We start from the raw sequence: 13,164 nt of genomic DNA, 5'->3' as shown, positions 1-13,164 counted from the left end.
CGATCAACCCTCTAACATTCAGATCGGAGGGTTAGGATCATCCTATGGAAATGATTTTTAGGGTCACAACCTACTTAGGCTGTGGCCCATCTAATGGACGGTTTGGATCATCCTATGGTGTGGGCCATACCTTACTTTTAATAAAGTGAGAGTGCCCTCATCAAAATACAGTAGTGCTGATAACATTTCCCTGTTTAAAACTAATTCTAAATTATATTTGATATAATATTCATCGCTGACTATTTTATCCCTTCTCACCTTCTTGTGTAAACAGAGAACTATTTCTGATTTACATACAGCAACTTCTTCTTCGTCTCCTCTGTTCTTCTCTACTATGTCTCCTCTTCTAAGTTCCCAAGGTGTAGTTTTAGCTACAGCCATGGCGGTCTCCGGAACCGTAATTCTCCTTGCCCTGTGCCGCCAAAAGCCTTTTGGTGCGGCCCAATTTTTGGTTGATCCAAACTCCACGTCTACGAGTTACAATCTACGGCCTTGCATATCTTCTGGTGTGTGGATTTTCACGCATGTTAGGTGTTATCCTTTAATTTATATTAGATAGTTTTTCTCATTTCTTTTTTGTAACTTTCTTTTGTAGATGAGAGGAAAAGAGAGAAAAAGACGAAAAAGAAGAAAAGGGTGCATTTTGCTGATAATTTGGTTGAGCTATTTGGAGAGGCTGATGAGTTTAAGAGGGAGGATAATTCATCTTTGGAATTCAATCAAGTTCAAGTGCCCAAAAAGTGTAAGAATCGAAAAATGCCCGCGAATCGGATGGCCTTGTATAACGGAATTCTCCAAGATCGCCTACAAAGGATGGCTTGCTCATCTTGATGAGTGTAGAAGGTCAATTTTACTTGCTAATTGTAACTTTTATTTTGTAAAAAGGCTTAGTTTAGGTTGTAAATTTTACGTTTCTATTGGGTGAGTCAACAATCGGTGATCAGCAATAAATCGGCGATCAATCGGCGGTAAAACTTATGAGCTCAAAGTTGGGACCTTGACCTTGTTTCCTTACACGTAGGGTGGTCCATAGTCAATTCTCTTCCAAGGTCCTAACATGGAAGTTTATAAATAAATTAATCCCAAGTAAGGGCTTTGTTGTACCTTTGTGATTTAAATATATATTCCCAGTGACTAGAAAATTAGGTAATACGTCACTTCTCTGCAAACAATTGCAACTTACAAATTAATTAATCACAAAATAATTAAGGTTTGCATGGATGCATGCATGTGCATGTATGCATGTATGTGTGCATGTATGTATGAAAGTGGTTTTTATGAACATGAGGCCGCTAGACATTATCTGTTTTCTTCTATGGCTCTTGTTGCTGCTCGAATCTGACTCAGGCGCTTGAAGGCCCTTCTTAGGTCTAACTGGGTTAGAGGGACAAGTCGGCAGGGTCATATGCAATCAAAGGAATGTTAGGAATGCCCGGAGTCTGAATCCTAAGGAAATACTTCGAAACTCAAGTCGACAGAGACAAGAAAACTCTAAAAATATTTTGTAGAGCAATGATAGATACAAGGGAGCCCTTGCAAGATTGGATCCACGTCATTTTCCGTTAAAATTAAAATTGGTTGAAAAAGTAAAATTAGTTACATTTGATGACATGGATCCAATCCAGAGCCTTTTTTTGGCTCTTTATGCAAGAGCTCCCTTGTTTCTATCATTGCTCAAGAAACTATTTTGATAACGTCACTCTTTTATTACCTTAGCAAAACTTAGGTTCCAATTTGATAAAGACACCCACAAAGTAAAATTCCCATCCTGGCCGCGTATTAGAGCAAGGGCAGCAATTTTTTTCTTTTTTGAATCCCATGCACATTGAAACTTTAAATAGGGAGAGAACCTGAGTGGGGAGTTTGGCTCTCAGATTATTATTTGCATTTTGTCTGTCTGTTATGTGGATAAGAAAATTCCCATATTCTGTACTCATCCTTGTGGATTCCGTTCGCTCTCATTTTCATTTTTTTTTGGCAATTTCCCTGCTTTTGTCTTTTTCAACGGAGTTTTTGAGTTTATTGTGACAGCGATTTGGAGTTAAATTCCATTCAAGAATTCTTCATCCCAATACCAAACAGCGAATAAGCATTCCTATTTGATTACAGTTGTATGTTTTATTTGTATTTGCGCGGAAGTGAAACCTCCAGTACGAGAGCCGAACCAAATGAATTGGACGGCTACTATTGAAAGACAGATTTCTTTCTTTTTCACCAAAAAGGAAGCCATTGCTCTGCCAGTGGACACGTGGGACTTTAAGAGGGGCAGTAACACTTGATTAGGACCGATTTCTTTCTTCTTGCCCCTTAAACTTAGACCCTGTTCGTTTCAGATTTTGACAACCGATGGTGAGGGCCCAACCGATTAATTTTAGGCATATAATGGATTGGGCCTTTACAATCTGAAATGAACAGGGCCTTAATAAAATATAATGTGTGAGATAGCGTGATACGGTACCCATTTGACGTAGAACGCACCAATAATGTGTACTCTATAGGGGTAGGTGCAACTTGGATCAGGCTCAACCCCAACCCGATTGGTTCTATCCCATTTAAGCTCGGTTCTGGTTGGAATGTTTTTGACTTGTCTTAGGGTTTGTGAACAGGATTTAATCTTCGATTGGGTTATGGTTGAGGCTTTCAGCTGCCTAATGCGACCTCCAACCCAGTATTTTTAATGTAACTTTTGAAATTTTAGGTCATGTCTGTCAGCCAATGGATATGTGTGATGAGGGTGAGAAGTGGGTAAAAATCAGGAAAAATTCGATCCTAGTTTGAATGGAGATTTTTGTTTCTCGTTTTTTAGCCACTTCTCACCACTTGGATACATTAGTTTCCTAATTTATGTTTCCTAATTTTTAGCCACTTCACCCACCCTACGCCTCTCTCACCACTTGGAGACTAATTTTTCTTGGAAAAAATTCATGGCAGCCAAACATGGCCATAGATTTCTACTTCTACCCCAGGAAAGCCGAAACTCAATCCAATTCATTTTTTTCTAAATTGTGTCAGACAATTACGATTAATGTTCAGTGATTTAGGGGCACCATGTGTTATGGTTGACCCTCCTCTAATTGAGCCTCTAGCTCAATTGTCAAGGTTTTCTTCTTCAACTTAGAGGTTTGGAGGTTCAATCCAAACTTACCTATCAAAAAAAAATAAAAAAATGGTTGACCCTCCTTGACTCTGGGTCGGTTGGGGTTTAGGTAATGTGACCTCGGGTTAGACTAAGGTTGGCCTCAACCCAGCTAACCCCGTCCAAGTTGCAGCCCTGCTTTCCTAATCTATTTTGGTAGGGAAATGATATTTCCCCATCCCCCTACGCCCCTAGTGTTTTTTATTTAGTTTTGAAGGCAAAGAAAAACGTTAAAGGGGGTGAATTTATCCTCAAGCAGTGAAACATTCTCACGAAAACAGTTTCCGGGGGACAAGGGGTTGGGTATATGATCGCCCTTTTGCTAATGTTAATATCTAATACAATAAGCTGGGATAAAAAGAAGAGAGTTTTTTCCATTTTTTTGAAAATCACATGAGAATTACACGTCACATTTTTTGACTTTTTTGAACAAATGCACCCATTCAACTCATATAATTTCAATAATACCCCCCTTTATGCTTTTAACAAATGCACCCATTAAATCATATAATTTCAATCCTACCCCCTCCTTTATGCTTTTAACAAAGGCACCCATTAAAGCCATATAATTTCGATCTTATCCCCCTCCTTTATGGTTTTTTAATTAAAAAACTATAGGGTGATCTTGACCATCCGATTTAAGATAAAAGGAATTATGGAAACATCTATAGATTGGAGGGCTAGGATCGGCCTATGGAAATGATTTTTGGGGCACAACCTATTTATGTTGTGTTCCATCACATGGACGCTTTGGATCAACCTATGACGTGGTCAGTATAGTTCTTTGTCGGCCCGTGCATCGCACGGGTTTTTTACTAGTAAGATATAAGAGGACATTGTTTTCCACTTTCACCTTCAAAAGCTTTAAAAGAATAGTAATAGAAGTCTTTATCTTGCCTCTCTCTACCCCCAGCGTTTCTAGCTGTGATTGGGTAAAGCCATGTGATACACAGCGAAGCGTACCACATTAACAGTGCTAACACAGTTGGGATTTCCTTCCTGTTTTTTTTTAACCCCACCATGTATCACTTTCAATGGTTTTGGTCAAAGAGGCATCCATGCTTATGTGTGATGACGATTGTCCATATAATTCACTACCTTCCTTTGTCTCCACGTTGGCATTATCGATCTTTAAACATAACTCAATTTAGGACGGGAATCAATTTTAAGTATCTCCATTAACTTTTTCTAAGTGTGCTTATTTTATACACTTCCTTATAAGAGCAGCTAGGAAGACACGCAGATGTCGGAGATACCCTTCCCATCCTGTCCGATGTCCAAGTAATTCATTAATTATTATTTTTATGACAACAATGCCCTTATATTTTTATATAATTACAAACATGCCCATATTTCGGTACACTACAATTATATGGAAAAAATTTCATGTAACGTCAGAAAAATAGGAAAATGTCCGATTGAAGTCACCTAATTTCAACATGTCCATTTGGTGTTGATGCCCATTTCCCGTCTGAAAAATGGACCAAAATGCCCCTTGTCAAATCAAAGCTTTTTACTTACTTCCCTTGCAAGTAAACCATGTTTTCATCATCTTCTTCACTCCAAGCTATTTTTACAAGAAGAAAGAAGAAAACCTCAACTGTATAATCATCATGTTTTCATCTTCTTCTTCACTCCAACTCATTTTTACAAGAAGAAATAAGAAAACCTCAACTGTATAATCACCATATTTTTATCTTCTTCTTTACTCGAACCCATTTTTACAAAAAGAAAGAAGAAAACCTAAATAGGTAAGTGGAAGTTTTTTCTTTCAGTTTTTTTATGTAAATATTGGATAACCGTTATCTAGACTGGTTTTTCCGTCTTACTTTCCGGGGAAGATGGTGGGTTACATTGATAATCCGTCGTTTAGATTTGATACCCCCTGTGAATATTGGATAACCCTCATTTATATTTGGAAACGTTGTTTTTCTTATGATCTGAAACCTATTTTAAAACTAATAACTGATATTTGGATTTTTTAGTTTCATTTTGCTGGTGTGTTCTGAAGAAGTTGGTATGGTATAAATTGATAACCTCAGTAAAGAATTGGATAATCCTTGTTTCTAAATTAATAACCTCAGCATAAATTGGATAACCTCTGTATAGAATTGAATAACCTCAGTATAGATAACCTAAGTATAGAATAAACATCAGTATAGAGTTTGATACCTCATTCTAAAATTGATAACCTCATTAAATAATTGGATAACCCTTGTTTCTAAATTGTTAACCTCAATATAAATTGGATAACCTCTGTATAGAATTGGATAACCTCAGTATAAAATTGATAACCTCAGTGAAGAATTGGATAACCCTTGTTTCTAAATTGATAACCTTAGTATAAATTAGATAACCTCTTATCGAATTGGATAACCTCAATATAGATAACCTAAGTATAGAATAAACATCAGTATAGAATTAGATAACCTTAATATAAATTGAAAACCTCTGTAAATAATTGGATAACCCTTGTTTCTAAATTGATAACCTCAATATAAATTGGATAACCTCAGTATAGAATTGGATAACCTCAGTATAAATAACCTCAGTATAGAATAAACATCAGTATAGAGTTGGATAACCTCAGTATAAATTGAAAACCTCTGCAAAGAATTGGATAACCCTTGTTTCTAAAATGATAACCTCAGTATAAATTGGATAACCTCAGTATAGATAACCTTGGTATAGAATAAACATCAATATAGAGTTGGATAACCTCAATATAAATTGAAAACCTCTGCATAATAGGATAACTCTTATTTATACTTAATAACCAGTTGATAGGCCCTACTTAAAGTTAATAAGCAGATGATAGGCCCTATTTGAACTTGGCATACCATATGTATAACTTGGTATCACATATGTTTAAGTTGGTATCTCTATCTCTTATGTATAATTGGATAATCCTTGTCTATAATTGTGGGACCAGATCCCGGGAGAGGGGTGGGGCGCGAGCCGCCACGCTCTCTCTTGGTCTCTCGTACCCACGCGATTGGCGTGTGCATTTTATTATTGGTTTTAATTCATCTTTTATGTGAACTTGGGATCACTAAGGCAATCCGAATTCCACACAAAAGAGACTGACAGAGTCGCCACCTAGATGTGGGATCTAGGACCCATGATTAACCAGAAATCTAGACTCGCTACCTGGTTACAAGAATGGAAGGTATGGGGATTTATCCACCACATGCACCGTTCCTGCCCGATAATCGGTCTTCGATTCCAAAAGCTAACTCTTTTAAATTTATTTTAAATGGCTCATTCAACTCTATGTTAATGTGCAAACTATGTGACATGCATCTTCTGATCTAATCTCAATGTGGATCCTAAATGTGTATCTTGATTCCTTAATTTGTTTGAATTCAATCTAGGTGCAAGTTCTCCTAAGATTCTAATTTCATGGAAAATCCTAAGTGATTTAATTAAGAATTTACAAGAAAATTAATATACAAAACCCCACAATTTATTGTGGAGCCGACTCACGGTTGGTATGCCATCAGACATCCAAGCTGCCTACGTACCCAAGCCTCACTGGGATCAGAGTCGACGTAGTTCGGTGCACCTAAGCTAAGCTACATATGCCTAACTCAACTAAGACACCGACCTAGACGAGATTGACTGTTTCAACAGTTTTAAAAGAAGTTATTTTAATTCAAGTTGAGGATTTTATTATCCTAGGATTTCATCTAAGATGCTATATGATTCTTATCTAAATGCAAGTTGTTCCTTAGACTAATGCAGGTTAGCCTACATCCTAGTTTACTAGGCTTGTCCTAGGAAAAGATTGGGTGACTAGTGTAACTAGACCTATGGCACGGTTGCTATCCATAGCAAGTGTCCGTGATGAGGCTGGACTCCTAACTCTAGGACTCCCTAAACCCTAAGACTCCCTAAAACCTAGGACACGACCTGACACCAGTGTTCCTAAATTGGGCTCTAATGGTTCTTATGACGGAAACCGTAATCCAACGGTTCCGAAAGACACGAGATGAATCGATTTCAGTTCTTGAAGTTAATTAATTTCAGATTTCAAGGATTTTCGGTTTCTGGACATTTAAGGAATACCAATGGTTCTACGGTTCACCAATTTCGGCCCAGAATAGGATCCAAGGAAGGGAATCGTGCGCTCTTTCCTTGCGCAATTTAATACTTAGGTTATAGCATCTTATTGCCTGGCATATCTCAGGATTTCCGTGGACAGTAACATCGGAGCCAACAACCTGCTATAACTTAAATATTCAAATTGTCAAAGATCGAGTGCAATAGAGATACGATTATGGATGCACTGGTCATTTTTCCAGGGAAATCTAAAGATCCTAAGATTTCTATTTCAATGGATTGAGGAGTGAATATGTGACAGAGATTTTAAGGTTCTTTAGAGATTTTCAGATGAATTTCAATTAATTTCAATATTTTAATGGATTTTATCAATTTTAAACCATATGAGTGATTTTACAAGTGAAACTGTTGCAAATGAATTCGAAATGAGTTGAAACTTCTACAGGAGCAAGATATGATGAGATGTAGCTTACTGGAAGATTTTTATATATTTTCACATTAAGATCATATTTAATTTTGATTTTACAATTAATTGACCAGATTGCAAAAATAACACAGAAACGACTAGAAATAGAAATCTAAATTCAATGAAATTTCTACAGTAGTAAGATATAACTAACAATAGCATGCTGTGAGATGTTCATGAATTGTAGAAACTATTTACTATTAGTTTCGGATTTTTCAATTTTCAGACCAGATTATGAATTAACACTACATCCCATATGAAACAAGATCTAAATTACTTGAAAATTTTACAGCAACGAGAAATATGTAATATAAGACTACTGTAAAACCTTTAGGAATTTTATCCGTGATCTGATGTATGTAACAATTCTCCCAAAATCTGATAATTTTCAAAGAAAGCATAAAATAATATACCAATCCAAATCCAACAATTCTCAAAAATTCATGGTAGAATGTATCAGCATTATATTATTTTCCCACTAAATTCCGTTAATTTTGGAATTCATTTAGTATATATTTTATTTTTCTTCGTCGAAAAGATATTTTTGAAGAGTTTTCTATTTTTAAAACACGATTTTCGAGAAAATTACGATTCCGGAAAACGTCCTCCAACCTTGTTTTGATGTGATGAACATAAGAAAAATTTTAAATTCCAAAAAATAGATCATCCTGAGATGGCTATTTTTTCGAATTTCATAATTTCTCAGCCAATATTTTAAATAAAATTCTACTCTTCACTCAAATTCTAAAAAACCGTTGATCCAATGTCCGATCCGATCCAATAGTTATTTTACTCTATTTAAGTAGAACATCGTATTAAATTTTGGGACGAAACGGATTTGAAACACTCATGCAGATCATGATTTTTAGTTCACACATTTAATATTGAATTAAATTTAATTAAATGCTAAAAACCATGCAAAATTTATAAAAAATGCCAAATCATCTGGGAAAAATCTGAGAATAGTGTACTAACCTGTAGGCGAGATCTCTGCCGAGTCCAAGAGCCAAAAATTCCGAAAATTCCGCCGACGTGCGGTCCGCTCCGTTCTCTTTCTCTCTTTTTTTTATTGCTTCCCTTTCCCACTTTTAGAGGAGAAATTTATCCAATATTAGAGAGGAATGGATGATGAAGATCTAGCCTCCAAACAAAGAAAAAGAATCCGTCCACCAAAGCTTTGACACCAAATAATTTCTAAAGGAGGTTCCGCAGTTAGTATCGGTAGAAAGTTGTTTGGCAATCAAGATTTTTTGGAGACAGAGGATCGTTCATAAAGTGTTTGGAGATAAGAGATTGGCTAAGCTTGATTGTTTCCTCAACAGACCAATAATCAAACGTGTGATATGAGAGAAAAGTAAAAGAATTCCAAACGTTAGATGAGATTACCAAAAAGTGAACAGAGAGAGTTGGTTCCAAAAAGCAATGTGCTTCGACCAAGGTTTAAAATTTCGGTTTCGGTACCAGTTTCGAACCCTGAAAAATTTGAAATTTCGACCGAAATTTCAAAATTTCGACCGAAATCCGGTACCACAAAGAAAATGGTATTTTATTCAATATTAAATTTTGGCCGAAATTACCAAAATTTCATCTGAAATTTCTGTAATTTCGGTCGAAATTTTGGTATAATATTAAAATAAAATAAAAATTGGTATTTTGTGTGAAATTTCGGAAAAAATGAAATTTCGACCGAAATTCTGAAATTTTTGCAGAAATTCTGAAATTTCAGCCGACATAAATGAACGTTTCGGTTTTTGGTGGTTTCGGTGTCGGTCTCCACCGAAATCCGAAATTTCGGTCCAAAATTTAAAACCATGGTTTCGAGCGAGAGATTTGCGTCCAAAGGGAGACGATACGTTCATTCGTATGTTTTGGACATTTGGCCCCTGTATACATTTTTTCAATCGAACTCTCAGACCTCTAATTTTGGTTGATGGAACTCATCTGCGTTGAAAGTATCATGGAGTCTTATTGATTGCGTGTGGGGTCGATGGCAACAACGGATTATTTCCCTTGGCATTTGCAATTGTCGAGAATGAAAACGAAGATAGTTGGAGCTGGTTTTTGACTTTGTTCAAGTAGAAAGTAATGCCTTCGGAGTCATACATAATCACGATATGCTCCGATCGCCAGAAGGGGTTGATGCAGGCGGTACCTGAAGTCTTATCACAAGCTCATCATAGTTACTACATGCGTCACCTCGCCGCCAATTTCTACTCCGAGTTCAAAGATGTCCTACTCAAGAGGTTATTTTGGAGAGCTGCCCGCACTCTGAGGGAGAGTGTTTTTAAAGATACCATTGAACAAATTAAGTTAAGGAATGAAAATGCTCACAAGTGGATAAGCGCAATTTTGAAGGCAAGTTGGGCTAGTTTTTATTTTATGGGAGATAGATATGTTGTCATTACAACCAACAGAATGGAGTGTTTCAATGCAGTCTTGAAGAATACGAGGAAATTGCCAATTGCATCATTGGTGGAGCACACTAGATGGAAGACTTCTAACTTCTTTCAGAAACGTCGGGTATATGGTGATGAGTGGCAGACACAGTTAAATAATTATGCAAAAAAACATATCAGACTGGCAAAGGAAGAAAGCCTGCAGTACGTGGCATATCGAGCTGGTTTACATGTTTTTGAAGTACGGTCTGTTCAAATTCAAAATTCTGTAAACTTACATCTTCAAAAGTGTAGTTGTCGTGTGTTCCAAACGATCGGACTACCGTGCAGATATGCCATGTCAGGGATTGCCATCACAAAAGAAAAAAATCCATATTCCTTCTATAAGCCTTGCTACAAAGTGGACCGATATCAGCAGACGTATGATGAGGTGTTGTACCCCACATTAGATCGCACCCAATGGCAGGTCCCTCCCGAACCTTTCATGCAAGTAATACCGCTACGTCCATGACGACCACTTGGAAGGCAGCGAACGAGAAGAACGGATCGCGAATTGCAGAGTGGATTACATTACAAGTGCAGCAAATGTGGACAGCTTGGTCACAACAAAAGAACTTGCAAAGAAACTCCTATCGTAGCGCAGCTTGCTGACCATAGTGCTATTGGGGCTTCTGCACCTATATTCAATAGGTCAGGTGTATCTTGTCAAGCTCCGTTCTTTTTATAGGGGCTTGATGTAAGTAATCATTTATTTTGTGGATGAATTGAATATTTGTATACTCATTTTTTGATGTAATCAAGCTCCGTTCTTTTTGTAGGTGCTTGATGTAAGTAATCATTTCTTTTGTGGATGAAATGAATATATGTAGTTACTTTTGGATGTAATCATGTGGATGAATTCTGTTCATTTTTTGTAAAGGCTTGATGTAATGATACAAAAAAAAAATGTTTCAAGATTTATTTGAGATCTTCTCTTGCACTTGCTAAGATCTTGCCTTCCACATGCTTTTTTAATTGACTTGAACTTGAATCATTTTGCCTTTGGTGAGCAATCTTGAGAGTACTTGTTGAGCAAATTGAGCTTGTTAATCATCAAGACAATTAATTAGGAGTACTTGTTGAACCATTGGGAATATAAGCCAAGATAGGAATTGTAAGCAACCCAAGAAATATAAAACCATACAAGCTGAAGAGCATAGGCAATGCGCATGTCATATAAGGACAAAGGCCATACATAAAATCAACATATAATGAGGTGCTTGGCCATACACGCTCATAAAAAAAAAAAGAGGAATGAAAATACTCATAGTACAAACATACTTCCATACTCATCAAAACATAGCTGAGTATACTGCTAACCATGTCTACCATACATACAAAGATAACCTAAGTAGCCTATACAGATTAACCATAAGATCAAAAGCAGAGATAAGCCCAAAATGAGTGAACATCGGCTAGCACTGTGATAAAAGGAGCATAATCCCACTACTGCTCTGGAGGAGGTGGAGGGTGTGATGAACTGCATGGATACTGTCCCCACTGACAGCTGGAGAGGTACTCTTGAAATGATGTAAACTGATCATCTATATGAGTACGGAGCTGCTGGAACTGAGAGGTCATAGAGTGCTCAAGTGTCTGCTGTAGGGCCAATAAATCCTAATGGGTGTATGCCCGAGTCAGGTCCTTTGAAGTGTCCATGTCCGCACGTGCCTGATCGTCGTGCTCCTCAACGTGCTGAGCTGCCTCGTCGTGCTCCTCAACGTGCTGAGCTCCCTCGTCCTCATCATCGGACTCCTCATCCTGAATCTCTGGGGCAACACCCAGCTGCATCATGTTGATGGATCGTCCATCAAATGGAGCAGTAGGAGTGCAGGTCATCTCACTAGAAAGAAGAACACGATAGGCCAGGAAGATTCGGGTCAAAAGCATACCATAGGGCATGGACGAATAGGCCCGTCAAGGGGCTTCGCTCATGAAATGAAAGATAATGTTGGCCAGATTCAGGGGGCAAGATTCTAAGATGCAATAAATGATGAAGGCCTCAAGGGGCCGCAAGGCATCAGTCTGCCCCCCGCGAGGGGTAATGTTGCTAAAAATGAGATTATGAAGCATTTTTGCAGCAGGTTTGAGATGAGCAGATCGAACGCGGATGTTCGGGTCATAATCATTGGCGATAGTGCTATAAACGGTGTCTCTAGTAACGTTAGTTGTATCAGTTTTATCACCTGGCCAAAAGTAATCGTCGCTGCCTGCCGATGAAATGCCTAGGAGAGTACTAAACTGTCCTTGGTCCATCTTGATGGTAGTTTTTCTTCACGCGGGTTTCAATTACATAATTTGAAGGTGAGATGAGAAGATTCGCATAGAACGACTTAACTAAACGGGGGTATACAAGTTCATTAATTTGAAGGATGGGTGTCCAACCCAAGGTATCGAAGCAATAATGGAGATTGAATCGTTCATTGATGAGAGGTTCGACATACCTACCTGTTAGGATGCCCCGATTACGAATCTTATTCCATGTGTCGCGTGCGGATAGACTGTCGAAGAGGGAAGGGTTTTCTAGGTCAGATTCCGTAGCCCTTTTTCGAGAAGGATTGTTGTTGCGATGACCGCGTGAGCGCTCACCACGTGCCATCCGCACTCGAGGGAAAAACAAAAAAGGGAAGATTTGGGGAAGAAAAAAGGGTTTGGATGGAAGATAATGAGTGGATTTTGGGTTTGGATGGAAGAAAAGGGTATTTGGAGAAGGGAGACAGAGAGGGGGGAAAAAGAGTATTTGGAGAAGGGAGAGAGAGAGGCGGAAAAATGCTTTGAAGGAAGTTGAAGTTTAAAGGGCATCACTGGGGCCCGGTTTTTAAAAAAGAGCTAGAAGCTCCGTAAATTTACACGGAGCTCCGTGTGAACTTTTTTTTTTAAATCTTGCGCGGAGCTCCGTGTAACTATACGGAGCTCCGTGTGCGGACTTCCATGGAAAATCATGGAGCTCCGTGCGTGGTGCTATTTTGTTAAAAAAATAACAGTAGCTCCCACGGAGCTCGGTATGAGATACTGTTTTTTTTTAAAAAAAAACCAGTATCTTACACGACGCTCCTATAAATTGA

At 37.9% G+C, this 13,164-nt stretch overlaps 2 protein-coding genes across 2 annotated transcripts; both read left to right on the top strand.

Moving 5' to 3' along the window:
* The first annotated feature begins 228 nt into the window (after positions 1-228).
* On the top strand, positions 229-1,103 carry LOC143862183 (cytochrome P450 family protein). Its single transcript, XM_077373191.1, has 2 exons — positions 229-506; positions 596-1,103. Exons 1-2 carry the CDS (start codon positions 335-337, stop codon positions 829-831), a joined length of 408 nt encoding a protein of 135 aa, XP_077229306.1. The 5' UTR covers positions 229-334; the 3' UTR covers positions 832-1,103.
* Positions 1,104-9,749: 8,646 nt separating this feature from the next.
* Positions 9,750-10,891, top strand: LOC143869743 (uncharacterized). The gene is made up of 3 exons (XM_077376303.1): positions 9,750-10,550; positions 10,656-10,750; positions 10,879-10,891. The coding sequence occupies exons 1-3, from the start codon at positions 9,750-9,752 to the stop codon at positions 10,889-10,891; spliced, it is 909 nt and encodes a 302-aa protein (XP_077232418.1).
* Positions 10,892-13,164: the final 2,273 nt, after the last annotated feature.

Source organism: Tasmannia lanceolata, unplaced genomic scaffold (assembly GCF_043159265.1).
Source record: "Tasmannia lanceolata isolate RefF3 unplaced genomic scaffold, GAP_Taslan_0.1 ptg000003l, whole genome shotgun sequence".
NCBI classification, from domain to species: Eukaryota; Viridiplantae; Streptophyta; class Magnoliopsida; order Canellales; family Winteraceae; genus Tasmannia; species Tasmannia lanceolata.
Note: the sequence above shows the minus strand (reverse complement) of the source record. Positions and strands in the feature narration are given on the sequence as shown.

Coding starts and splice junctions, on each gene's coding strand:
- LOC143869743 (XM_077376303.1), top strand. CDS start 9,750: ATGCCTTCGGAGTCATACATAATCACGATATGCTCCGATCGCCAGAAG. Junction 10,551..10,655: donor CTCCCGAACCTTTCATGCAA/GTAATACCGCTA, acceptor AAATGTGGACAG/CTTGGTCACAACAAAAGAAC.
- LOC143862183 (XM_077373191.1), top strand. CDS start 335: ATGTCTCCTCTTCTAAGTTCCCAAGGTGTAGTTTTAGCTACAGCCATG. Junction 507..595: donor ACGGCCTTGCATATCTTCTG/GTGTGTGGATTT, acceptor TTTCTTTTGTAG/ATGAGAGGAAAAGAGAGAAA.